This window comes from Hippopotamus amphibius, chromosome 7 (genome assembly GCF_030028045.1).
Source record: "Hippopotamus amphibius kiboko isolate mHipAmp2 chromosome 7, mHipAmp2.hap2, whole genome shotgun sequence".
Classification (NCBI taxonomy): domain Eukaryota; kingdom Metazoa; phylum Chordata; class Mammalia; order Artiodactyla; family Hippopotamidae; genus Hippopotamus; species Hippopotamus amphibius.
This window is the reverse complement of record NC_080192.1, coordinates 46568293-46594373: the sequence shown is the minus strand read 5'-3', so window position 1 is coordinate 46594373 and position 26081 is coordinate 46568293. Positions and strand designations below refer to the sequence as shown.

Below are 26081 nucleotides of genomic sequence, written 5' to 3'. Positions count from 1 at the left end.
ATAAAAGATACCAGGCTTGGCAACTGAGTATATGATACTATTTGCCCAAATAATCCACTTTTTTCTTTAAAGATAAAGATAGAATTTTAATTAGTATAAAAATTTAGTCTATGAAAATTTTAAAAACTATGAAATAGAAATAATAAAACAAAAATAAATGCAATAGTTACTTCTGCAGGATTGAATTAATAACTTGCACATATCCTGTTAGACCTTTGTGAGACTTACAAATTTTTATTACATTTTAAAACTTTCCCTTCGTACTTAATATATCATGTCAATAAAACTTCTTCTACATCATTTTTAATGGCTGAATACTATTTTGTTGTATGGATGGTAGCTTAATTTATTTAACCAATATCATAATACACAATGCAATAATGAACACTCATGCAATCAAACTGTTACACATATCCTTATTTCCTATGATGCATTTCTAGAAGAGGAATTGCAGGGTCAAATGCTTATGCTCAAGGCTTTTGATACATATTGCCAAACAGCATACTAGAAATGTGCCAACTTATACTCTCAGCAGTATAAGAAGCCCTGTTTCTCTGAACCATTGCCAGTATTATCAAGACATAATCACCTGTTAAAATAATACCTTAAGATCAAATCAATGTTTAACATGTTAGGTCACTCATAAGTTGGACTTACTATGAAACTTTTATAATATTACCATTCAAAGCTTAAGATTCTTACATATATTTTAGGTGAAGAATCAGAGGTCCAGTAAGTTACATAATAACTCACTCCCTCTATGTAGTGGGAGTTTCTGCCCTAGGTATTATTTTGCAGTGCTTTTTGATTTGCCAGTTTGCTTCACCAATTAAGCTTTTTCTGTAATAACTTTGTTATTATACATACCAGAAAGAGGTATACATCTTCATCACCAAGGGCTGGAAGTTAGGCATATATATTAGTTTAGCACTGTTTTTCCTAGCTGCTTCCTACCTTGGATTTTATACATTACTTGTTGAAGGAAAACTCAGGACATTTATTTTTAAAAAGTCTACTTAATCTCGCATAAGGATCTATTTCATTCATTCAATGGTTCATTTATTCACTGTCTCATTCATTCAACAGTACTTACCTAATGTATACTATGTGTGGGGGATAAAGCAGTGAACAAAACGGATGTAGTCTCTCCTCCCATGGAACTTACATTTTTAGTAGGGAAACAGATAATCAATAATTATAAACACTATTAAGAAAATTGAGGGTCATGTGAGAGAGAGAGTAAATGAGAAAAGGAGCTACTTCAGATATGGTGGCCAGGGAAGGCTGGTCAGAAATATCTGAATTAAGAACTAAGGGACGAGAATGAGTTAGCCATACAGACGTAGAGAAAGCACATCCCAGACAAAAAAAAAATTGGAGGTGCAAAGGTCCTGAGATGGAGTTATCAGTTAAGTTCAATTGAGAACTAAAATAGTGGCTTTAGCAAGATAGAAGTTTACATCTTCCTCACATCAAATAGTACAATTTGGCACATTTCTAGTATGCAGTTTGGCAATATGTATCAAAAGTCTTGATGTATGTAAAGAGTGCGGGGCTGATATGGTCTCTACAAAGGTCTCAAAGACCCACATTTTCACCAGGTTGAGGTTCTGCCACCCCTTGGATGGGGGAGTTGCATATGACCCAAACTGGCAGATAGAGTTCCAGGCCATCACATCTATATTCCAGGGTGCAGGATATAACAAGAAAAGAAGCAAAGGACTAAAGGTGTGCACCATCTATCCTTTAAGGATAGTTCTGGAAGGGAGCCACATATCTGCTTGTAAACTCATTGGCCAGAACTACCACATGGCTACAGGGAGGCTAGAAAATACAGTCTTTATTCTGTATTTTCTGCTATATGTCCATGTCTATTACTATGGAAAAAATGGAGAAATTTTAGGGGACAACTAACAATCTCTGCTACAGACGGGAAAAAGCTTTGTACGTGACAGAAACAGAAACAGAAAGGAGGCAATGAGAGAGGTAAGAATAAGATGAGGTTGCAGAAATGGGCAGGATACAGATTATACAGTTTTAAAGGCCATGGTAAGGAAACTGAATTTTATTCTATTTCAAAGAAACTACTGCAGGCTTTTAAACAAGTAACATAACCTAATTGAGTTTTTAAAATGATCACTTTGGCTGGTATGTAGAGAATGGCTTTAAAGGGATGCAAGGAAAAGTGGAAGCAGACAGTATAGATACTGCTGTGTGAGTGACAATGGTGGCTTGAACAGACAGGTAGCATCAGAGGTGGTAAGAAGTGGTTGAATGCAGAATAAACACAAGGAAGAGCTGATAGTACTGGTTGACGGGTTGGACCTGAGTGTAAGCAATCACAGAAGATTCCTACTTTTTGGCCTGAGCAAGTGACTGAACTGTTGGCAATACTGTTTATGGAAATCAGGAAGACTACAGGAAGACAGTTTGGATTCAAATCTGTTTCAGCACATTAATATTGAGATGCCTCTTTTTTATTCCTTGCCATGGTTAAGATTTTCAGTATTGTCTATACGTTTTAAAAAATGGGAGGCCTCCTTTTTCTAAAACTAGTTATATATAAATTCATTCTTCCCTTAATAAGATATTTTTTTCTCAATCTAAATTGGTTATATTTCTATAAGATCCATCTTACACTTCAAAAACACACAAAACACATATTCAGTATGGCCTATTTTTCAAGTAAGGTAATCTATCAAAATGAATAGTTCAACAAAAACCTCACAATCTATCAAATGGGCAAATTTTATCAATATTAGCAATAAAGACGAACTTTTGGATGCAAAAGGACAATATTAGAAATGTACTTAGAGTGCTTATTACAAAGCCATAAATATAAGCCCTTAGTAAATGCAGGTTTCTTTAATATCTAGAACCTACCTCTAAGGTAAGTATTAAACAAATTCCACAAATTTATGAAAGATTAGGCACCACTAATAGAACAATTTTAAACTTGTTCTCAACAAGGCTTAAGGTAAAATCACATTAAACAAAGACCATTCTCAAGAAAACAATACTATCGGTGTATTTTTCCCTAACACTGCTATGCTACACATTTGTCATGAAAATGTTTGTTGGTCTATCTTTTCCAATAAAATATCCAAGTTAACAAAACCCTCAAATTAGACCCATCTCCTCTTGGAAGATATGGAAATATATGTATTATATGCTTATATGTAACACATATACGAGGGTGAGTCAAAAATTATTCGCACTCTGGCTGTAGAATTTATTTTAATTAACTTTTAGAAAATACAAATACATCATTTTTCAACATAATCTCCTCGCTTTTCAAAACACTTCGTCTGTCAACAAGCTTCCATATTTCCTCATTAAAAAATGTTTTAGGCTGAGCTGTGAGCCACGAATGCACCTGTCTTCATTTTTTCATCAGAAGTGAATCTTTGTCCTTGCAGGGCTGCTTTCAGGGGACCAAACAGGTGAAAGTCCGATGGAGCAAGATCAGGACTATAGGGAGGATGCTTTAACACCTCAAAACCAAGTTTTTGCAGAGTGTCGACAGTGTGGGCTGAAGTGTGCAGATGTGCACTGTCATGTAAGATCACAACACCACTTAATAGCAGTCCTCTGCGTTTAATCCAAAGTTTAGACTTTAGCTCTTCAATAAGCATCTCACTGTAATGAGCACTGATTGTTGAACCTTCTTCCTGACAATGTTCCAATACTGGCCCTCAAGAATCCTAGAAAACTGCAAGCATCAGTTTTCCAGCTGATGGTTGCCTTCTGAACTTTTTCTTGGTCTGCAATTGAGGATGTTTCCATTCCACACTCTATCATTTACTTTCAGGCTCATAATGATGAATCCATGTCTCATTACTAGTAATGATTCTCTTTAAGAAACTTTCACCTTCCTTAGAGTACTAGTCCAAATTTTGTTTGCAGATATCCAAATGCTTCTGTTTATGCTCTTCCGTGAGTTGTTTTGGTACCCACCTCGCACAAACTTTTTGAAACCTAAGTCTGTGATGGATTACTTCACAGGCAGAACCATGGCTGATTTACAAATGACTTGCCACATAATGCACTGTCACTTGTCTATTCAACAGACAAACGTACACTCAATATTGTCATCAGCCCTGGACATGAACAGGCGTCTAGCTTCTTCTTGACGGTTAACCCTTGTGTAACCTTCCTTGAACTTCTCTATCTACTCATACACACTTCTTTGCAACAAAACACTTTCTCCATACTGCGCACAAAGTCTTTGATAAACAATGGCACCAGGTACATCCTCAGACCACAAAAAACAAATCACTGCACGCTGCTCTTCCTTCGTGCAAATCACAAGTGAGGCATCCATTTTTGCTCACATTGCAGTTACAAATCAACTTATGTAACACGTTCACACCTGCACACCAGTGACTGGGGAGGGAGTAGCCTTGAACTGAGAGCGCTGATAAGACACAGCCACCAACAGAAGTTTTAATATAACCAGAGTGCGGAAAATTTTTGACTCACCCTTCTACTTAAAGGTATATTCAATCTTTTAACAGACCATCTTACACAGTAGAAGAGAAATCTGAAGAGGCAGGAAGGAAGTGTTGGGGGAAGGGGAGGAAAAAGGGAGGGAAGGACATAAAGTGTTGCTCCTCCTTGAATTTTCCTGAAGTGAAAAAACACAATGAAGCAGAATGTTTAATGAAATGAATAACCAGGCAAAACATTTTCTACTGGCTACATCAGCTAATTTATCAAAATACCCTGTATTCTGTAAACATAACAAAATCACCTATTATCTCATAGTATGCTTATTTTTCTTGCTATTTATGACTGACAGGTGCCCTTCCCCTTCAGTGAGAAATTTTACATTGGATTACAGTGAATTTTTGAGAGGAAAGGATGATTTTATAAAAGAAACAAAACAAGGGAAGCAGAAATTTCATTTACTCTAAATGAATTGTACTTTACATTAGTAGTTGTATTACTCAAGTAGAAAGGAAGTAACAATTTCCACTTTTTGAAACTACACAATTCCTAAACACACATGCAGAGATTCTTTTTAGGTCCAAAAATTTCAAGCAAAAAGGGAAGAGATAATCCGTACACAAAGGAATAAAGAGAGACTTATTATTTCAAAGAAAATAAAATTAATTTCACTTTGAGTGACAATTATTCTTCTGGGAAGCAGAGACTTCGCTCTCCTGAAGTTTCCACCAAAGCCACCACAATTTCAAACGGTCTTGCTGATAGCCCAGTCACTCTAGCTTACGTGGGGACTGGGGAGCGGGAGCGAGAAAAGTGCCATAAATCTAACTCAGCAAAGCTCACCCAACAGTGTTTTAAAAACCTTCTCCCCAGTATGCTCCCTCCCAACAAGTTAAAACAACAACAACAACAACAACGGAACAGTCGTGAGTAGAAAATACCAATGGTTTCGGCTGAGGGGAACTCACTTCTCCAGAGGTGATGGTGACGTACTGCCGGTCCCTGGAAGTGCGTGCACGAGCACCAGAGGCTGCGGGGGCTGAGAGAAAAGGGGACAGCGATCAAATCTGTTTCAGGTGGCGGGAGCCCGGTACGAGGCGGACGTGGAAGGGGGCGGGTGTCCGACACGAACACAAACACAAACACGTTCCGCGTCCCCGGGGAGGGCGGACCGACGCCACCTCACCATTCCCCGCCCCTGGACCCCGTGGTCCTCCTCGAGCCTAGGGCCTGTGGCCCTTGCGAAGCAACCCGGCCGAGGGGAGCCGTAGCGGCCGCAGAGGCCCTGCTCGCTGTAACGGCTGCGGAGAGGCTACGGGCTTCCTCGTGAGTCAGCGAGAGAGACGGTGCAGGCCACGGGGAGGAAGGCGGGGAGTGAAACGCCCCTCCCCGCCCCCGTCAAACGCGCGGGAAGCGGTCTACCCACCCCCAGCTCTGTCCCGTCGGCAATCGCCGCTCCCACCTTCCGCCGCCGCCTTGAGGGAAGCCGGAACGACGGGGGTCACGGAGGGGGTCAGAGGGTAAAGGTCTTGCTCCCAGCAGCCTCCGCGGTGGATACGTCGCCATCTTGGATCCGCGGGACAAGAAAATTCATGCGGTGAGTTTTTGGCAAATTTTCGGAAGTCTGGCGGCGGGGCGCGCGGCGGGGGCGGCGGATTCGGGGCCCCCGCAAGGCGGGGGAATGTCTCGGGGCTGGTCCGGTCGCGCCCGGGGTCCGCGGGCAGCGTCCCGGCCCGCCGCTTCCCGTTGCTTTTGTCTCGGCTCCAATCGAGAGAGGGAGAGCGGAGCGGGCGGGGAGGGGGGGTGGTGGCGGTGGAGGGAGGGAGGGAGGGGGTGTGTATGGGAGGGTGGTGGACGGGACGTAAAGCGTCGCTGTAGTCGGGGCGCTGTAGTCGGGGTGCTGCAGCGGCAGTTCTGGATCTTAGGCCCGGTCCCTTCGGCTGGCGCTGGGGCTTCCCCCAGACTCCTCTCCCCCGGGCTTCCTTCAGCGCAGAGGAGCCTCCGTCGCGCTGCTTCCTGGGGAAGAAGAGAAGGCGGCAGCGGCGGTGGCCAACAACCCCGGGCCCGTTTTAGACGGCGCTGCCGCCTTCCCGGCAGCTGCCGCGGTCTCTGGGTGTTCAGTTTCTCAGTACACGCACATCATCTACAACTTATGTGTTTCTGTGTATGTATATGTAAAAGATGGGGAGGGGGGGACACTGGACTGGCTAACGGGCTTCAGGAGCTGCCAGGCCCTGGGGTACCGAAGGCTATGGGTGGTGGAAGAGGAGGAGTGCAACTGTAATGCTTCCTCTGCTTCCGCACCCGGAGGGTGAAGCTTCCGCGGTCGCTTGAGACTGAGCCCGGAGAGTCCTGGGGTGGCGGAGGAACCCGAGACGCCTCAGTCTGTGAAGTTGCGAGCCCTAGGTTTCTACTTCCGCCGGGGCCTCTCCACCTTTAACTTAAAAGTTTCACGGAAGAAGTTCACCGGGCTTAAAAGAGGCGCTCTGTGGTCCGTCTAAGAGAGAAAGCCTCTAATTCTTGATAACTGTGGTCCTTAGCGAATACGAGATTTTTTCTTTTATGAGAACATTTCCAGGGTCTTAGAATTTGCATTTATTCCAGGCCCCGTGGGGGTACGATATTACAACCACAAAAGTCTTACATACTGGTACCACTCTCTTGAAAGGAACCTAAACATCAACTTCCTTCGAATCCTAGGAGATGCCTTCACTTTTCAACATCCGGAAGACCGAATGCAACCCATTTTGTTTCATTTTCATAAAACTCTTGGTCAGAGAATCCCACTGCTTTCTTAATCTTCTGGACGGTTTCTAATAATTAAATACACTGATATCAACCCTTAGATTCTAGGTAGATTATAGGAAGTACCTAGTTAGAATCTGTTCACGAGAGAGACCATGCTTGAATTTAGAGTTCGAAGTTGAACAGATTTTTTGTCATACTTGCTATTAGGAATTTCTAGACCTCTAGAATCATAAGTGCAGCTTTATTTGCCTCTTAACAGCATAAGTGCAAGTAATAAAGTATGGGGACGGGGGATAGTAATTTGAAAATATCTATTTACATACCGGGTTTATGTTGTTGTTTGGGAATACTTGGTATATTTTAAGTTATTTCCCAAACGCCAGTGAACACATCTCTTTTGCAGTTTTGGAAGATAACTTCATCCCAGATTTAAACGGTAAAGAATCACAGTGGACTGAAATGGCTAAATGGCTACATTCAGATGGTTTGATGTGTACCTTCAGATCTCTTAATTGAAATACTTCTTAATGGACCAAGATCTTTAGTTAACTTTGTATGTTGAACTCCTCTTCAGTTTATAGTTCTTTTGTAATATTAAATCTAAAGGAAAAATAGGAAATACATGTAAAAAAAGATAAAACTCCTCCTCCACTTCTTTCTTGACTTTGTAAGATCCTCATTTAATTTTAAAAAGGTTCTTTTCTCTCATTTTTTTCCCCTGAGGGCTTGAATTGCAGTGACTTCTGTGATTAGTGTTTATTGTATTTTAGATAGGAATTGAGAAACTCACATTTTTTGCATCCTAATTAATGCTGCATCAATAAAAATAAATTAATGTGAATATCATTTGTTGGCAGAACACTTTTAATCTAAGCATACTGTGTAGAGGTAATCTGTAACCTAATCTGTTACTCTTGGGGAATTAGAATTGCCTGTACATTTAACCAAGCAACAAATACAATCTTTTGAAGATGTTTAGTTTGTGTAATACTTTAATTTTAATGTGAATTTATATGGCAGAAAAATGAGGGCGAAATGCATGAATAATTTATATTCCCTTACATTTCGAAGTACTTCTTGATCTTGAAGATAAAGTAAACCTCAGAATGATATTCCTCCCCCACGAGAGCTAGTTACCTAATTTTTTACTTAACCTTTGATATGTAATTTACTTTTTGATTTTTCAGGGATACTTCACAGTTAGTTATAATCTGAAAATTCTCTTTGTTCTAAAGTAAATAGATACTTAGATTTATGAATAGATTTCATTAGAAGTGCTTCTGCCCCAGTTGTTTTGGTTTTTATTTCTTCACTAGATACTGGTATGAAAATTATTTGTATTTTGAAAGACCTTTACAGAATTTTTTTGCAACCCGTGGGAGGTTATAGTTTTACTCTTTTTACTCACAAATATGCTTCATGAGATTTCCTAATAATATAGGAAGATGAAGAAAAGGTATGCTTCATGTCTGTGTATGAAATAACGACTAAACATTATTAGATTGGTAAAAATAAGTTAACTTTTCTCTCTTTTAAAGCAGCGTTAAACAGTATTTTTTTAAATTGTCTTAAAATTTTTAACTGTAGAAAGTTCATTCTCCTACAATTACATATTTAAAAGCAGACTTTCCATGTGCTTGCTTAATAGGCATTTTAGGACAACTTATGTAAATAGTGATACAATCTTAGGGAAAGATACTGCTAAATAAGATTTTGTTTGTTACCTAGACTTCTAGTGGATCTTGTAACACAAAGAAGCAAAAAAAAAACCAAGGTACCAGGTAGCGCATTTAGAGGCAGAATTAATCTGAGTTGCACTGTAATGTTTGAATAGAATTACATACAATATTGATACCACAGAATTGATAGCAAAGGATCTAGTGCTATGATAGGAATCATTCTGGTTGATAATACATGTGATTGTTCTTCCTTACTATGGATGATTTCTACCTGTAATACTTAAAGGAGTTGAATTTCGTTGTGACTTTTACTAGGTACTTTTGAAAAGATCTATACTAAAATTGGTGTCCGTTGTGGAAAGTCTGCCTTTGAAAACAAATAGAGTGGATACTAGGGTTTTAAGTTTTTAAATTATTTTATGATTTTTACCTTGATTTTGTTCATTGAACTGTTCCTTCTTCAACTTGAATACTATATATACACATATGTGTATATGTATATACATTTTTTCCTTGTTGCTCTCGCTTTTCTGTTTGACATCCTTTTTTAAACTCTTAAAACTCTCATGACAAGTCATGCTAGAAACAACCTGGAAAAAAGAATTCCTATTTTTTTTTTCTGACAGCTTGTTCTTTGAAAAGAGAACAGGTAATAATCTCTTGGTATTCTCACTTGGGGGGTGTGCTACATTAGAATTAATAAAATGGTTTACAGTATTTTATTTTTTAGTAAGACCACATAGCTTATATAATCATGAAATGGGAAATGAATTATCTAAGAGGAAAAAAAACCAAAAAGTTTTTCTTTTCTGGACACACTTTAATATTTTGTATATGTTTAGACTTGGGGTCCAAGTCTGTTTAGATATAGCTAGATATTTTGGACATATTTGCCACGTACCCTGAAAGTTTTCTCTTTTTTTGTTTTCATATGTATGTGGGGCTTGGTGGGGATGGTGGTGGTGTTGTTTTTACTATCACTTCTCTGTTGTTTGACAGACTCTTATTGTTCAGAACTACTCTGGTGTCACTTTCTTAAACTTTTCCTGATTTTCCCAACTCCTTCTGCTGTACTGCTTTTATTCTTCAAATTTCTATTATTGAATGTGTCACACGGTAATTTACTGCCCATCCCCGCCATCCACCATAACTTCCACTGGATTGTAAGCACCTGAGAGGTAGGGTTTTGTCTTATTTTTATTTACATTTCTAGTACCTTCTAACTGCATAATACTTAACAGGTTATCAATAAATATGCAGTAAACTGAACTGGTGCAGATTGTCATTTGACACTTAGTGCTGTCAGTCATTGTGCTGTTTCCATGTCCACAGGTCAGAAACAACAGGTTGGAAAAGGGGATAGGGAGAAGGGCATCCTCTATTCCTTTACTTTCTGGAATTGTTTCTTGCAGTTTTGCTTCTTAATTACCTAAGGGAAACTAGATAACCAGCTTTTTATAGAAATGTGTGTGGAGTGAGTACAGGACTGAGGGAAGAATGTAAGTAACAAAGTGTTTCTGGCAGTGTTTAGGTCTATGTTTCTTGCTGTATTTTGTATGGCTAAGGTCATTGCTTGAAGGAGATATTTTGTATTTACCCCGTAATATATTTACAATTGCTTAACCATGAGCTTCTATTAGATTTGAGCTTTTTGAAGTTAGATTCTGTGTCCTCCCCTTTCCCACCACCTTTTTGCTCCTAATGCCTGGTTCAGTGCCTAATACAAAGTAGGAGTTCTCTAGTTTTTGAATACCATTCTCCTTATGAAAATTGGGTAAGATAGATATAATGTATTTTTATTGGCTGTCCAAATTTCAAAAAGAGCTAAAAACTGATTTTTTAGAAAGCAAGCATGATGGCTAATTCCAGCTGAAATTGGTTGTCTAATCATAGTCTATCTGTGTTACCCTGATTTTCCATTTTGATGCAGAAATATATATATATTTTTAAATAGAATTGGCATATTTATTTGTTTATTTGGTTGCACTGGGTCTTAGTTGCAGCAGGTGTTCTCCTTAGTTGTGGCTTGTTGGCTCCTTCATTGTGGCATGCGAACTCTTAGTTGCGGCATGCATGTGGGATCTAGTTCTCTGACCAGGGATCAAACCCAGGCCCTCTGCATTGGGAGCTTGGAGTTTTAACCACTGTGCCACCAGGAAAGTCCCGATGCAGAAATATTAATGTATTTGATAGCAAGTGCTGCGTAGGCCACCCTGGGAGGTGTTAGGTCATATATGATATATATGCTATTTTAACTCTCTAAAATATGACAAATTCCAATTCTGAGAAATATCTGGCCTTTAAGGGCTTGAATAAGAGATTGTGCACCGCTTTGGTGTCCATTTTTTGAGCTATAGAAATCAAAACAGTAAATGACTTCCAGAATTGCATTTAGTGGAGATGCTAACATTTGACTTAAGATCTTAGAAATGTCTCATTTGTCTATGTATTTTTTCATTGACTTTTTAGTGACTAAAAGCTACTAAAGATACAGAGAGTATATTATTTTAAAAGAGAATTTTTTCTAGTACTTGGGACATCAATTTTTTCTCTGCTTTTACTGAATTGAAGTGCCTTTCCTTATGTGAAAGTAGATGAGGATGTGCGCACACACTGCATATTTACTTTGCCAAGGAGTGATAAAATAAGAGGAAATTTTGTGTTCTGGTAGTTTAGGTAACAATGAGTAGACTTGCCTTTTTTTCAAACATATTGATATACTGCTTTTCCATTTATATATTTGAATGTTGAAACATTACTCCATTTTGTATCAGCATCTGGACAAAAATGTAATGACTGATTATGTAATACAGTGTGTTTGGGAGAGAAACATTTGGTTTTGTGTCATATCTGGCAGGAATGTGTTTTTATGTTACTTTTTACATTGTAAATTAAGATGCTTATTCTCCATACGAATTTTGTACTTAATTTTCTGTTTGTAAAAGAGTCTTTCATAGATTGGTAAAATAATAATCAGTAAGTTTACCATGCCATTCAAAGGACCTCATTCCCTTTGAGTTAATTTTCTATTTAATACGTACCTAAAAAATGCTTTACAGCCTGCAAAGCACTTTTCATATTACACCATCATAATTTTATGATTGTCATTTTGATGCTAAGCTTTAAAATAAGGTTAAATTTTAACATTAATATAAAGATAGAACATTCAGACTGTTTTGATTAGTGTGAAAATTAGTAATTTGGAATTTTGAAGGCCATTTTATCCTTAGATTGGACTCAGCGTCTAATGTCTCTCTCAATCTAATGCTACTCTATAGGGAAAATCCTGATTTATCAAATTAAGTAGGTGTAAGTACAGGGTTTGTTTTTGTTTTTAACTGATCATCGTGAAGATTCAGGATTGTTTAATTAAATGAATATGGAAATTTGAAAGAGAAGTATTAGGAAATTTGTGTTTCACGCTTGACTTTTCTGGCAGAATATAACAGCTGCTCACACTTTTAAAAATGATAAACATATCCATCAAAAAACACCAAAACTTTTTGTAATAATCCTGTGTTATAATGAGAGTAAGTAATAATATTATATCATAAATATTGCATTTTATAAACTTATTGCACAATTTTTTTTTGAGATCAACTGCTGAACTTTGTCTTAATTTGGTAGTGCATGAAATAGTGCTTTAGGGATGTCATTTTTGTAATTTTATGTGTGTGAGCATGTCTGTCCTTAGATTAGAAACAATTCAGAGCTATAGAAGCTTTCTAATCTATGCACACTTAGAGAAATTGTACACATATTCATAGACATGTCAGGTCAAACTGAGGTCTGTAACCTGATGGAAGAGATAGCAGTCTCCAGATTTTAAGTTTGATATATGATGCACTTCTGTGTTCTCTATGTTTGTGAATCACACATCCTAAAATAGATATATATGTGTAGAACAATTTCCAATGCTTCAGGGAATTTGATCTCTGACTGCTGTTAACATGCTTCAGAGCATAGTTTGAAAACCGCTGAACTTGATGTAGAGTCACTTCCAACCTAAAATTCTGTGTTTTTAATAAGTCAAGACTTTCCCTTCTCTCTGCAGATGCAAAGTTCATAGAATTTGCTTGTTTTTGTGTAGATATTTTCAACTAAATCCTTTAATAATTTGAGTGTTTAGTCTCTTCTAGACATTGCTGTGAGTAGTGGGTATGTATGGTGTGAACAAGACAAGTTTCCACCTTCATGGAGCGGAAGCAGTCTTACAGGGGAAGACAGATAATAAACAAGTAAACACAATTTCAGAGGGTGGCAATTGTGATGAAGAAAATAAAGGGGGATATGGGTACAGCAATTGGTTAGGGATGGAAGGAGGAGACTAAGTAAGTAGGATAATGAGGGGCAGACCTCTTTGGTGTTGGCTTTTGAGCAGAAACAGAGAGGAGAAAGCCATGCAGAAATCTGGGTGAATGTTTTTCCAGGCAGGAAAAATAGAAGACCCTAAGATGGAGTCAACGTTTTCATGTTTGACAAAAGCAAGGAATTTCATCAGTAGTTACTTAGTGCTTTCTGCGTAAATAGGGGTAAATGCTAAAGGGAAAAAGAGATGATTAAGATGTAAATCTTTATCTTTCAGTTACTGAAAATGTTGTGATAGACCAAGTAGTTTATAATCCATTTCATGAAGATCTTTAGGGAGGAGGAATTATTTTTCATTTAGGAGGCCATGGTAATGTTTTCTGGATCAGGTGGAATGGGGAGGGTGGCGCTCTGTATTAGTGGAAAATTATTAAAGGAAACTAAACTTAAAACTTTCTTTGTGTTCGCATAGAATTATCAAAACCTTTAAGATATTTTATTTTTGCAATATTTTAGATATATTTTTCTTAGAAATTAATCAGTATTGATTTTCATGTTTATTTAAATTTCCTTGTACAGTTCAATAAATATTACTGTGTGCCATACACTGTTAGAGGTGCAGTGAATAATTCTTCAAGTTCGGTTTTTGTGGTCCAGTTATGGATACATGCTAGAGTAGAACAGCCTTGTTTGAGGGAGTTAAAGAGTTGGTTTCAGGTCAGGGATGTTTGAACTGGGTCCTGAAGGATGATTTGCAGCACACTTAGCTGGGGGAGGATGTGGAATCAGCATTGCAAATACAAAAAGTCTGCAAGAATAGGCTGGATTTGGAGAATGGCAAAGTAATCTACTATACTATAGTTCTGGGACCTTATGAGAAGTTGACAGACGCAGTGAATTTGCCATAATGTGAGAGACTTTTTTTCACATGAAGAGGAATAATTAACCAATTTTTTTTGACAATGCAAGTGAAAATCAGATTTGTATTTCAAGAGGAAATTTTAGATTCTGCGGACGATTTATAATTAAATTTACAAGCTTGATGCTTTAGTGTATTTCTGAAGTTTTTGAAGGATTTTTTTTTCTCTCTGTTAGACAAATTATATTCTGTGTGCATATTGGCAGGATTTTTTAATTCTTAAGAACCTTGAAATTCTGTAGTTTATCTTCCAGAGAACTTGTTATACATATAAACCAATACCAGTAATGAAAAGTTTTATATTAGTGGATGGAATTTGCTACCTAAGTTTTAGAGCAGGCAGAGTTTGAATGTTGTTATTTAACATTGTTCGCAGGTGTGAGATTTAACATTACTTCAGTAAATTAGAATAATCCAAAAAAAAATCTAAATGAGTGATATAATCATTCATAGGGGCTTATACCTATAGTATGTTAATAGCAGTGCATATTTTGCAATGCAGAGGTGTATGTGTCATTCAAAATACTGCACATAACTGTTATGCATTTATTTTAGGTTGCTAGCATCATTAATTCTGACCAAAAAAAGAGCCCAAATGAATGTTTTTAAATAAAAAGAATTTATTCTCTAAGAATGCAGCTTAAGCAAATTACTACTTTGATAGTATGCATTATATACCATTTTTTTCATAGCAAAAGTTATACATGATGACTTGGAGCTGCCCAAGTTGCCTAATTGTCTAGTTCATTTTTGACTGAATAAAATGGAGCTGATTATAACTATTTCCTATTAAAGAGAGTTATATTGTGCTGGAATTTTACATGATTTTGTTTGTGTCTGGTACTAACCAGCCTGAATTGGAATCACCAATTATGCTTTTAATAGCTGTGTGGCTCATCCTCTCTAAATTTCAGTTTTCTTATTTGAAAAATGTGGATAAGTAACTATATTTACCTCATACGGTGGATATAAGGAATAAAGGCTCTTGTAGGGGTTTTTGTTTGTTTTTTGGTTTTGGAGTGGGATTTGCCACTTAAATATGAGTTTCTGAGGCAAATGAGAATTAGCCACAATTTATTTCATAGAGTGCACTGTGCTCTTTTTTTGTATCAAATTTATAAATGTAAACAAGAAAAGTGCAATTTTGTTCTTGTAGCCTAGACATGTTTTTCCTAGGAGGAATTTTGCTTAGATGACATTTTGTTAAGTATTATCTGTAATATTTTGAGTAACAGAGATACATCTTAGCATTGCTGTTATCTGAAGCATTTGGCAGGGTGCATGGCACATGATAGGCATTTAATAATTCCTTTGTTAAATTGTACAAATCTAATGGGGAGAACATTGACTTAGGACTCAGGTTGTGTCTACCACTTACAACCTGAGTTATGTCAAGTTATCAATAGTAAGTTTCTTCTCTATGCCTCAGTTTCCCTTTCCTTAAAATTAATAAAATATCTTCTCCTAGGCTCATTTAGAGGGTTAAATACAGTGCAAAACACCTGACAGTAGGTTCTTAGCAATGTTGGTTCCTCTTTTCCTATATGCAGAGTAAACATTTCAGAATTCTGGAGGAAATTCAGAGGAAATACTTAACATAGCACCTACCATTTACTTTTTGGAAGCTGAGAAAGGTCATTTATTTGTCTTTGAGTATGTGCTCATCTTTAATGGAGGGATAATACATTATTTTGGAAAGATTACCACACTTGGATTCAGAAGATCGATTCTAGTCTGGGCTCTATGAATTTATTAGCTATGCGCCTGGGCAGATTAGTATTGGAGAACCTCAGCTTTTTAGTCATTTATACCTCCTAATGTTGCTGATGAGAAGTGAGATATTGAAAGCAAAAATGTTTGGCTGACTGTAAAACATGTGCAAGTGTTATGGTAATGAGTCCTGATTATTAGTGATTATAATGAAACTAGTAGTTTCTTAAATTATGTGGTTCATTCATTCATTCATTTATTTTACCTTGTACTGCTGCATTCATGTGGTTTGCCCTTTATTTATTTTTTTAAAATTTATTTATGTATTTATTGGCTGCATTGGGTCTTTGTTGCTGCACACGGGCTTTCTCTAGTTGCGGCGAATGGGGGCTACTCTTCATTGTGGTGCGCGGGCTCCTCATTGCTGTGGCTTTTCTCGTTGCAAAGCACGGGCTCTAGGCGTGTGGGCTTCAGTAGTTGTGGCTCACAGGCTCTAGAGTGCAGGCTCAATAGTTGAGGCACACAGGCGTAGTTGCTCCTCGGCATGTGGGGTCTTCCTGGAGCAGGGATCGAACCCATGTCCCCAGCGTTGACAGGCGGATTCTTAACCACTGTGCCACCTAGGATGTCCCTGCCCTTTATTTTTATTTAATTAAATATTTGGCTATTGGAGTGGGGAGCGTGAAAGAGTGGGGAAAAAATGATTCTGCTATGTTTCAGAGTAGGCTTGTTAATACTTGGATATTTTTTGCATGCTGAAGTCCTGATACTTTCTGTGTATAACTGTATGTAACAGGAAGTCTACCATGTCTTCATTCTCTCTTCGTTAAAGATGAGAGATTTTGAATATTTTGTTTTTTCCCCCATTTTTGTAACCCGTGTGCTTTCTCATTATTGTTAGCCAAACATATTTTTGTGAACATCATGCCTGTTTTTCCCTACAAATGAAATTCATTTGTAATTTATAATTAGAGTATGGAGAAGTCAGTGCAGTAGTTTGAAACTGTTGTATATTCTTTGCATTATGTAATTTATATGAATAATTTTAAAGATCTGTTGAGTACTGAGCCTTTTGAAGCATTAAAATGAATACCATATAAGGAAAGTAGAATAGTACTAAGTAGCTGCAGTAGCAAAGTAAGGAAAGTGAATCACAGAGTAGTGAATTTGGAAAATGATTGTGTATTTAGGGAAAGGCATTGCTTTTCCTATTACCCTTCTAAAAATCTAGTTAGTGATGTTATGTGCTTATGAGTTCTGCTGATTGTGATTATTTAATCTCATACTGTTTTAAAGAAAAAAAATTGCTTTCAGTAAAATACTTTGTCCTTCTAAAAACATATACTAAAACTCTAGAAACTGGAAACTTGCTACCCCAAATTCGCAGATTGCTCCTCCATTTTTTCATATTATCTAAGGCAAATAATTTAAAATGGAACAAAGACAGCTCACTTATATCTAAAACTTACATGTAAAACTTATAAACTTCTGCAGATCTTCAGATACCGATCAAGATATGCTCCTTTTTGATTTTTGATGGTTTTAATAATGATTATCAGGCACAGCAGTAGGCTCAGGCATCAAATATAGATTTATGTCCATTATGTTTATTATTCTAAAAGAAGGATGATTTATTAGCATATTTAGAAAAGTTTTCAATGCCAAAGCCTTTTTACTTAATTCGCTGCCTTTAACTAGAAGTCATTAAGAGAACTCATTCTTCAGAATAGTCTATATCCTGAATTGCATGGTTAAATGGATTTTATTTTTATTGTGTATGCTAGCCTTGGGCAAATAATGTACATGCCAAAATCCCAAGACATGGTAAAGATATGTATTTTTGCTTTTACAAAATTAGACTGTCAGTTTTAACAGTATTTCAGAAATACTTAATCTTTATCTCTGATTTATCAGTTGGCACAGAAAAAGGACAGTTACATTCCTTTGATTTCTAACATTATTCACATTAATGTGTTGCGATTTGAATCTTTTAAAGGGAAGGCTTTTGTAATGAAAGTGATTTTCTTTTAATTTACCTGTTTTGTAGTTTTGGATTCTTGAGTGTATAGATATATATTGTTGCAGCATACCAAGGAAGTAATACTGTTATTGGTTTTTAAGTTTTTGTGTGAAGCAAATGTGAGGTTATGTGCTGGAGAAGCCTATGGTAAAAAAAAAAAAAAAGAAAACAGTAGTAATAATGGGATACACTTATTACAGAAAAAGTGGAAAATAAAGATGAGGAAAAGAAGAAAATAAAAATGACTTGCAGTCCTGCAAACTAGAAAACTGTTAACCTGGGCAAACATTATTTGTTGTTTCCAGTGCGTGTGTGTGTGTGTGTGTGTGTGTGTGTGTGTGTGTGTATTTAAAAGCATTCCAGTCTCTTTTGCTTTTTCTCCCTGATTATTACAGTAACAAAAGTGAATGTGGAAAATTTGGAAAATTGAGAGAAATATAAAAAAATGAGGAAGAACATCCAGAGACAACCATGCTTCCCATTTTTGTAATAGGGAAATTGGGCTATACTTACTGATTTGTAATCTCAAAAAAAAAAAAAAAAAATTACATCATAAGCATTTTCCAGTGTCATTTAATACTTATCTAAAACATGGTTCTTAATGGCCAGAGCATAACTGACTTAATGATTCCTTATTATTGAACATTTAATTTTATTTTGATTTTTCACTTTTATAAATAGCACTGTGGTGAACAGTTTTGTACCTGAATTTTGTTTACACATTTGGTTATTTCTTTAGAAAACATTTCTGTAAGCATAATTATTAAAGTATTAGAGGTACGTACCTTCAGTGTTTATTATGTCATGCTGTGTTCGTAATCAAATTACTTTTCAAGCTTTAGTGTCCTCACCTGTAAAATAGGTATAATAATGATATTTATCTCAGGATGGTTAGGAGGATTGAATGACAATATATGCACAGCATTTAGCGTAGCCTGTAGCATAAAGGATATCTTTCAGAGAGGCTTTCCTCAACTGCCCTTTCTTCAGTGGGCCCCTTTTCCTTTAGCATCTTTTATAATTAATCATTGTTCAACAGTTTTGTCACTTATTTCACCACCAGTTTTGTTTACTAATGTGTATTTGAAACCTCATATAGGGCCTGACAAATGCTTGTTGAATATATGAAAAGTTATTTTCCAAAGCTTTTAATATTTACTTGCCTTACAGCAAGGCTGTGCCAGTTTACATTCTCACCAGCTATGTGTGAATTATCTTTTTTACTTTATTGTCAGTGAAACTGAGTACGTTGTATAAAAAAAATTGTCCTAAATTTTTAAAATGTAAACTTATAATTTAAGAAAAATTGTTTTGTTTTTCTGAAGAGTGAATCTTTTTATTATGTAATTTGTGTTTTACCTGTTTTGTGTTCATATTCTTCATTCTCAATTATCGTAAGAATAAAAATAAGAATAAGAGTAAAATAATAATTATAATCCTGTAGCTGATCCCTTCCTAAGCATCCTGTGGGAAAAAGTAAATAATAATTAATAGTACACAAATTTGAAATGAAGTTAAACGTATAGTGGTACTGTACCAAAATTGACCACAAAGGGGTTTAAACAGGTTAAACTAACAATGTGAAAGTTTCAGAATTTTGTCTAGTATACTGTAGCAACACTAAAAATGTAGCTAAGATGTTATGTTAAACGCAAAAATCAGATTATGTTTTTACTATTTTCGGAAATTTATGCTGTCTGAAGGGCTTCAGTTTGATATCCATGAATGAATTTGAAAAGAGTAAGTGGTTTGCTAGTGGAAAGGTATGCAAAGTAAGATTTAGGTACTTTATTAGTACTTTCTGTGTGTTATTTATTCACTCATTTGACAAATGTTTACCTCCTATTATGTGTCAGGCACTGTTCTAAGTGTACAAATTAAAAAATAAAATTTGTGTGTACAAAATAAAATTATAGTATACAAAATAAAAAATAAAACATGGTATGGCAGATGGTGGTAAGGGTATGGAGAGAAAGAGACCAAAGGAGTATGACGTATATATGGGATGTAGATTCAAATTGGCTGGTCATGGAAGTCCTCCCCTAGAAAGTGATTGAGTGAGCCTGTGGTGAAGGAGCAGTCCTGTGCATGTTCAGGAGAAAGGGGTTTCCAGGAAGGGATAAAAACAAGAGCAAATGCCCTGGGAGAGGATATTTTATGATTTGATGTCTTATGATTGAAAAATTACAAGAAGTCTGTGTGGCTGGAGTGTGGTGGGAAAGGAGGAGAATGGTTGATGGATGTAGAAGAGGTAGGGGACTTAGAGGTAAGTCAGGAAAGATTTTGTAAAGCCATCATAAGGTCTTTGGCTTTTACTTTATGTAAAATGATCTTACGTATACTCTTCACAATTATTATACAAAGTTTGTTGAATATTTCTCATTTTGCAGTTGATTAAATTAAGGTTCTGTAGGATAGCCTGTAATTAATTTCTCCAAGTTCATGTAGCTAATGAGTGGCAGAACCAGGATAAAAACTTAGGTCATTGACTTCAAAGTTTATGACTTTTTCATTACACCATTCTTCTTGCTTTAGCGTATTTCTGGAGGCATTCTCCCCCTCCCCCACCTCTTAAACCAGAATCTATAGTGTGAATTCAGGTTGAGTGTGGATGCACGTGTGTGTGACTAAAAGGAAAAAAACAGCAAACTTCAGAAAACAGTTTCCTTACTGCAAGATGCATTCATATGTTTTCCGTTATATGTCGTGTTTTTAAAGATGCTAGTTTTGACTCCCTGAATTTATTTCATGGCCCACTGTTGGAGTCCATATTTTGAAAATCACTGCACTATTTCTTTTGGAATGCCAAAAGCTCCATATTTACCTATGGCTCTGAATTATGCTAAGGGATATTTATAGAACTAGCTCTTAAATTGGGAAGCAAGATGTAATGCAATTAGTAGATTACAAAAATATGTATGTAACATTTGAAGATTCATATATGATTTAAATTCCTTGTAGAAAAACTATAACTTAGTAAGGAAACTTTAGTTGGCTGAATTAAAATCTTGTAGTAAGAGAACAGGGCAGTTAAGACCAAGGAAGCTAAGGCTGCTGGTACTACTATTTCTGACTTCCATCAAATGTTTATTATACTGAGATTTTTTTTTTTTAAAAAGCACATTAATATGCTACTGAAATATTTTAGAAAGACTTAAAATATATATACATGTGTCTTCTATTAAGACTTTGCTCTTTCTCAGGGCAGGACCCATCTTCGTTTTGATATCTATAGGAACTAATGCCATTCATTTTACTTTTTTCAAGGTTTTTTCTTTCCTTATTTTTAAATCAACTTTGTCAAGGAAGTTTACATATAAAACAAGGCACCCATTTGAGGTTTTTTTACAGCGAGTTTTGACAAATTTATATACCTTGTAACCATCAACCACAATCCAGATACAGACATTTCCATCACACCCAGAGTTCATTATTCCAGGCAGTCCTCATTTGTAGTCACAGACAAGTCTCTGATCTGCTTTCTGTCACTGTAGATTAGAATTTTTTTTGAACAAATGGAATTGTACAGTATGCATTCTTTTGTATCTGACATCTTTTGCTCAACATAATATTTTTAATTCATCAGTATTGTTTCATGTATCAGTCACTCATTTCTTTTGGATAGTTTTTTGTTGTGCTGTTCTAACTGGGCTTAAAAATGTGTTGGTTGAATGAATGCATGTTTGGTACAGTGAGTATCCCTCCCTCCACAGTTTTGCTGCATTTCTTCCTCTATCATGAGGATGCTAAAACCTCTTTCAGGTTGTGTGTGTTGCTAGACTTAAAGTTTGTGTATAGATTATGTGAAGGTGTAATTTAATAGTGAAAAAATGCACAAGGTTTAGAGCTAAATGACCTTGACATGAAACCTTGTCCATGTTCTACCACCCTGTACTTATAGGCAAGTTACTTAACCTTTCTGAAGCTTAGTTTCCTTTTTTCTAAAATGGAGGTAATTATACTTAACTTGAATATTGTCTTTAGTATTTATTTTATTTACTTATTTATTTATTGGCTGCATTGGATCTTAGTTGTGGCACTTGGGATCTTCGTTGCAGCATGTGGGATCTTTCGTTGCAGTGCACGGGCCTCTCTGCTTTTGGCGTTTGGGTTTTCTCTCTCTAGTTGTGGTGCATAGGCTCCACAGCACGTGGGCTCTGTAGTTTGCGGCACTCTGGCTCTCTAGTTGAGGTGCACAAGCTCAGTGGTTGTGACTTGCGGGCTTAGTTGCCCTGTGGCATGTGGGATATTAGTTCCCTGACCAGGGATCAACCCGCATCCCCTGCATTGCAGGATGGATTCTTTACCACTGGACCACCAGGGAAGTCTCCAATATTGTTGAAGTATTAAAGATGTTGTATGTAAACACTGTATGTAAAGCAAACATATTAGGCCCTTGTAAAAATGGGAGTGTAATGCAATGGAGATTTTTGGTCAGTGGTGTCTAGCATCTGTCTTTTATCTACTAACAAAATTGTGCCTACAATGGACTTGCAGTTTTGTATTTTTTATTAGTATTCATTAGTGGTTTGAAGAAACACATGTTTATGCTTAGTAATATTTCATCTAGTGAAAGTGATTAAGGTCTTGATTAGTTTACCTTAGGTCACAAAATTGTAGGTTTCTGCTAATTAAAATTGTAATAAAAATGGTAATTCATAAAACTTTTTTAACAACTTGGAAAGCTTAGTAAAATATAAAGAAGGGGAAAAACCCAATAATACCAACTCTTCATTATTGGTGTATAATTATTTCGAAGAGTAATATACTAGTGGGGAGTAAGTAACCAGGAAACTAACATTTTTTTCAGTCATGCTCTATAGTAGGTGCTTTCCACATACAATGTGTTCATTCAGCAAATTTTAATTAATGCCTACTAGGTTCCAGATACTTTTCTAGGACATACCTCACTTTTGTGGACTTTTGAGATAGGTATTATTTTTTTTAATCCCCTGTATGTTTGTTGAGTACGGTAATATTTTTGTCTTTGGAACTGAGGAGAGTTAATGTGGATTTTAGCAGATTAAATCAGTAATGTGTGCTTGTAGCCAGAAGATAGTTTTAAACTTACCTAAATAACTAAAAGGTTATTAAAATTTATATTTTGACCATAAACATTGATTATGCTTGTATTAAATTAGGCTTGACCATTGGAAAGAACAAATTAAAATGTTAGGGGAACAATAGTAGGTTTTGTTGCTTGTATATGGTATGTAGAAAATTTAGAATAAGGACACCAAGTTTTTTTTCTTTTTTCTTTAAGAACTTTTATTGAGATACAGTTGACCTACAATAAACTGCATATATTTAAAGTGTACAATTTGATATTTTTTTTCTTATTAGTAATGTATATATGGCAATCCCAGTCTCCCAATTCATTCCCTCCCAAGAACACCAAATTTTGAAGGATATCTTTTGGTGGTTTTTTCCACTACAAAATTTTAGTTTGCCAATATGTCACATTTTTTAAAACAGTTTTTACAGTTTAAGTCTAATTGATTTTTTGTCTTATTGATAACTGTTTAAACCAAATATTGATAGCTGTTTAACTGCACAATCAGTAGGAAAAAGTTATTAGATGAAAACAAGAAGGATGGTTCAGTCTGAAAATGTGTAATGTAGAAGAAAAGTTAGTAGGACAAGTACAAAGTGGAAATTAAATGGGGTTATATGTGATAATGAAAGTGGACAGATAATAGAGTAAATCGTGCCTTTGAAGATAGAAAAAAATGAGTTAAGAGCCTTAAAAACTAGTATTCAATTTTTAAGCATTCAGATAGACTAGAAACGTTTTCATTTGGGCTGTGGTTCTTAATCCTGAGTGCTTTATACCCCAAGGGGTCAGTGAAGATAGGAGTATATTCTTTTTTTCAGTATTTCAAGAAATCAAGCCTAATTAAAGTGAGTGTTCTTGGTGTTTCATAAACAGTATATCAATTCATGGTAATAGTGGTCATTTTCTGTAGATTAAAATTGCTTGGTTAGTTACATGTGTTTAATAGAGAGAAAGCATTTTATTTATTAAGATGATAAATAGGAGAAAATACTTCTGAGTCCTTATTGAACAGGTGAGCCTTTTTATACACACACACCCCTCTCATCCTTTGAATGACTTATCAATTTTAATCTCAGAAAGTAATTCCTGATTACTTTTCTCCAGTATACCTTTTGCAGTATCATAATACACTCTCTCTGGCTTAACATTTATCACTATCAAAAATCATTTCTGATCATTATTTGTTAGCTCCATGAAAATTCCATGAGAGTAGGTATCTTCCCCACCTTATTTTTACTTAGTATCTTGACTGTATCTCCAGCACCTAGAACAGTGTTACATCCTACCAACAGTGTATGAGGGATCCAGTTTTTTCATTTCCTCTCCAATACTTGTCTGTTTTTGTGAATATAGCCATTCTTGTGTGTTCGATCTCATTGTAGTTTTTATTTTGATTTCCCTCATGACTAATGGAAATCTGTTTATGAAAAAATTCTGTTGGGATTTTGATTGGCATTGTATTTAATTGATCTGTAGATCAATTAAAAGAGAGTTGACATCTTAATTATATTGCTTTCAAATCCTTAGACGTGGTATGTCTTTGATTTATCTCATCAGTGTTTTGTTGTTTTCAGCATACAGAACCTGCACATGTTTTTTAGATTTATAACTATGTATCTCTTATTTATACCTGAATGTCTGATTTGGGGGAAACTATATGGAGCTGTACTTGCTATTACTAACATATAGAAGTAGGATTTTGTTCATACCTTGATCTTGCCTTTGACTTTGCAAAACTTACATAGTAGTTCTAGGAGGTTTTTTGGAGATTGTTTAACATATTTTGCTCAGGCAGTCTATGTCATCTGCAGGTAGGGAAGATTTATTTTTTCTATTTTTCCATTCTGTTTTTTTGTTTGTTCATTTCTTTTTCTTGCATTATTGCACTGCCTGGGACATCCTTGCCTGATTTGCAGTCTTACAGTGTTAACAGCTTTATTAAGTTATAATTCACATACCCTATTTTAACTCACCCATTTAAGATGTGCAGTTTAGTGGTTTTTAGTGTTTTTACAGAGCTTTGCAACCACTACCACAATTAATTTTAGAACATTTTTCTCACCTCCAAAAGAACTCTTATACCCTTTAACCTGCCCTCCCCATTTCTTTCCAACCCCCACCTCCACCCAGCCTTAGGCAACCACAGATCTACTTTCTGTTTCTATACATTTCCCTATCCTATACATTTCATATAAGTGGAATACATGGCCTTTTGTGACTGGCTTCTTTCACTTGGCATAATGTTTTCAAAGATCATACATGTTGAAGCGTTTATGAATATCTTAATCCTTTTATTGCTGAAGAATATGCCACAGTATGGCTGTATACCATTTTATTTATGCGTTTATCAGTTGATGGACATTTTGATTGTTTCTGCTTTTTGACTGTTATGATAAATGGTGCTATGAATATTGTGTACAAGTTTTTGTGTGGATGCATGTTTTCCTTTCTCTTGGTAGAATTGTTTGGTCAAATGATGATACTATGTTTAACCTCTTGAAATGCCTGATTGGTATCCAAAGCAGCTGTACCATTTTGTGTTTCCACCAGCAGTATATGAGAGTTTCAGTTTCTCTAAATCCTGGCCAGTCCTTGTTACTGTTTTTCATTTTTATTGTTGTCATCCTCCTGTGTGTGATGTAGATACCTGATTTACATTACCCTGATGGTTAATGACATGAACATTATTTTGTATACATATTTGGCCACAAATATGTATTATGTTGTTTGGAAAAATGTCTGTTCAGATCCAGATCCATTGTCTATTTTTAAATTAGTTTTAAACTAGTTTATCTTTTTATTAACCAGTTGTAAGAGTTCTTTATATATTGTAGGTGCAAATTCCTAACTAAATATGTAATTTTCAGACATTTTCTCCCATTCTCTGGGTTTTATTTTTACCTCTTTAATGGTATAATTTTCATCACAAAAGTTTTTAATTTCAGTGAAATCCAGCATATTATCTTGTTGTATATGCTGTCACGGTGGAGAACCTAAAGTCATGAAGACTGCCTATGCTTTCTAAGAGTTTTATAGTTTTAGCTCATACATTTATGTTTACGGCCCACATGAGTCAATTTTTGTATATGATGTGAGAAAGGGGGTCCAGCTTGATTCTTCTACATGTGGGTATTAAGTTGTCCTAGCACCATTTGTTGAGAAGACTATACTTTCCCCTATTGAATTATCTTG

At 36.0% G+C, this 26081-nt stretch overlaps 1 protein-coding gene across 7 annotated transcripts in view; it reads left to right on the top strand.

The window, feature by feature from the left end:
- Window positions 1-5915: 5915 nt before the first annotated feature.
- The window catches only part of CNOT2 (CCR4-NOT transcription complex subunit 2), a 112623-nt gene continuing 92457 nt past the window's right edge, over window positions 5916-26081 (top strand). Inside the window, exon 1 of one of the 7 annotated variants that reach the window (XM_057743461.1) lies at window positions 5916-6046. Coding sequence is in view for 1 of the 7 variants with exons in the window: in XM_057743460.1 (XP_057599443.1) it covers window positions 6042-6046 (5 nt within the window). In the remaining 6 variants the exon portion in view is untranslated. Of the gene's footprint in view, window positions 6047-6354; window positions 6614-7203; window positions 7222-26081 lie in introns of those variants that run through there. The other 6 variants (XM_057743460.1, XM_057743464.1, XM_057743462.1 and 3 more) reach the window with 6 other exon arrangements.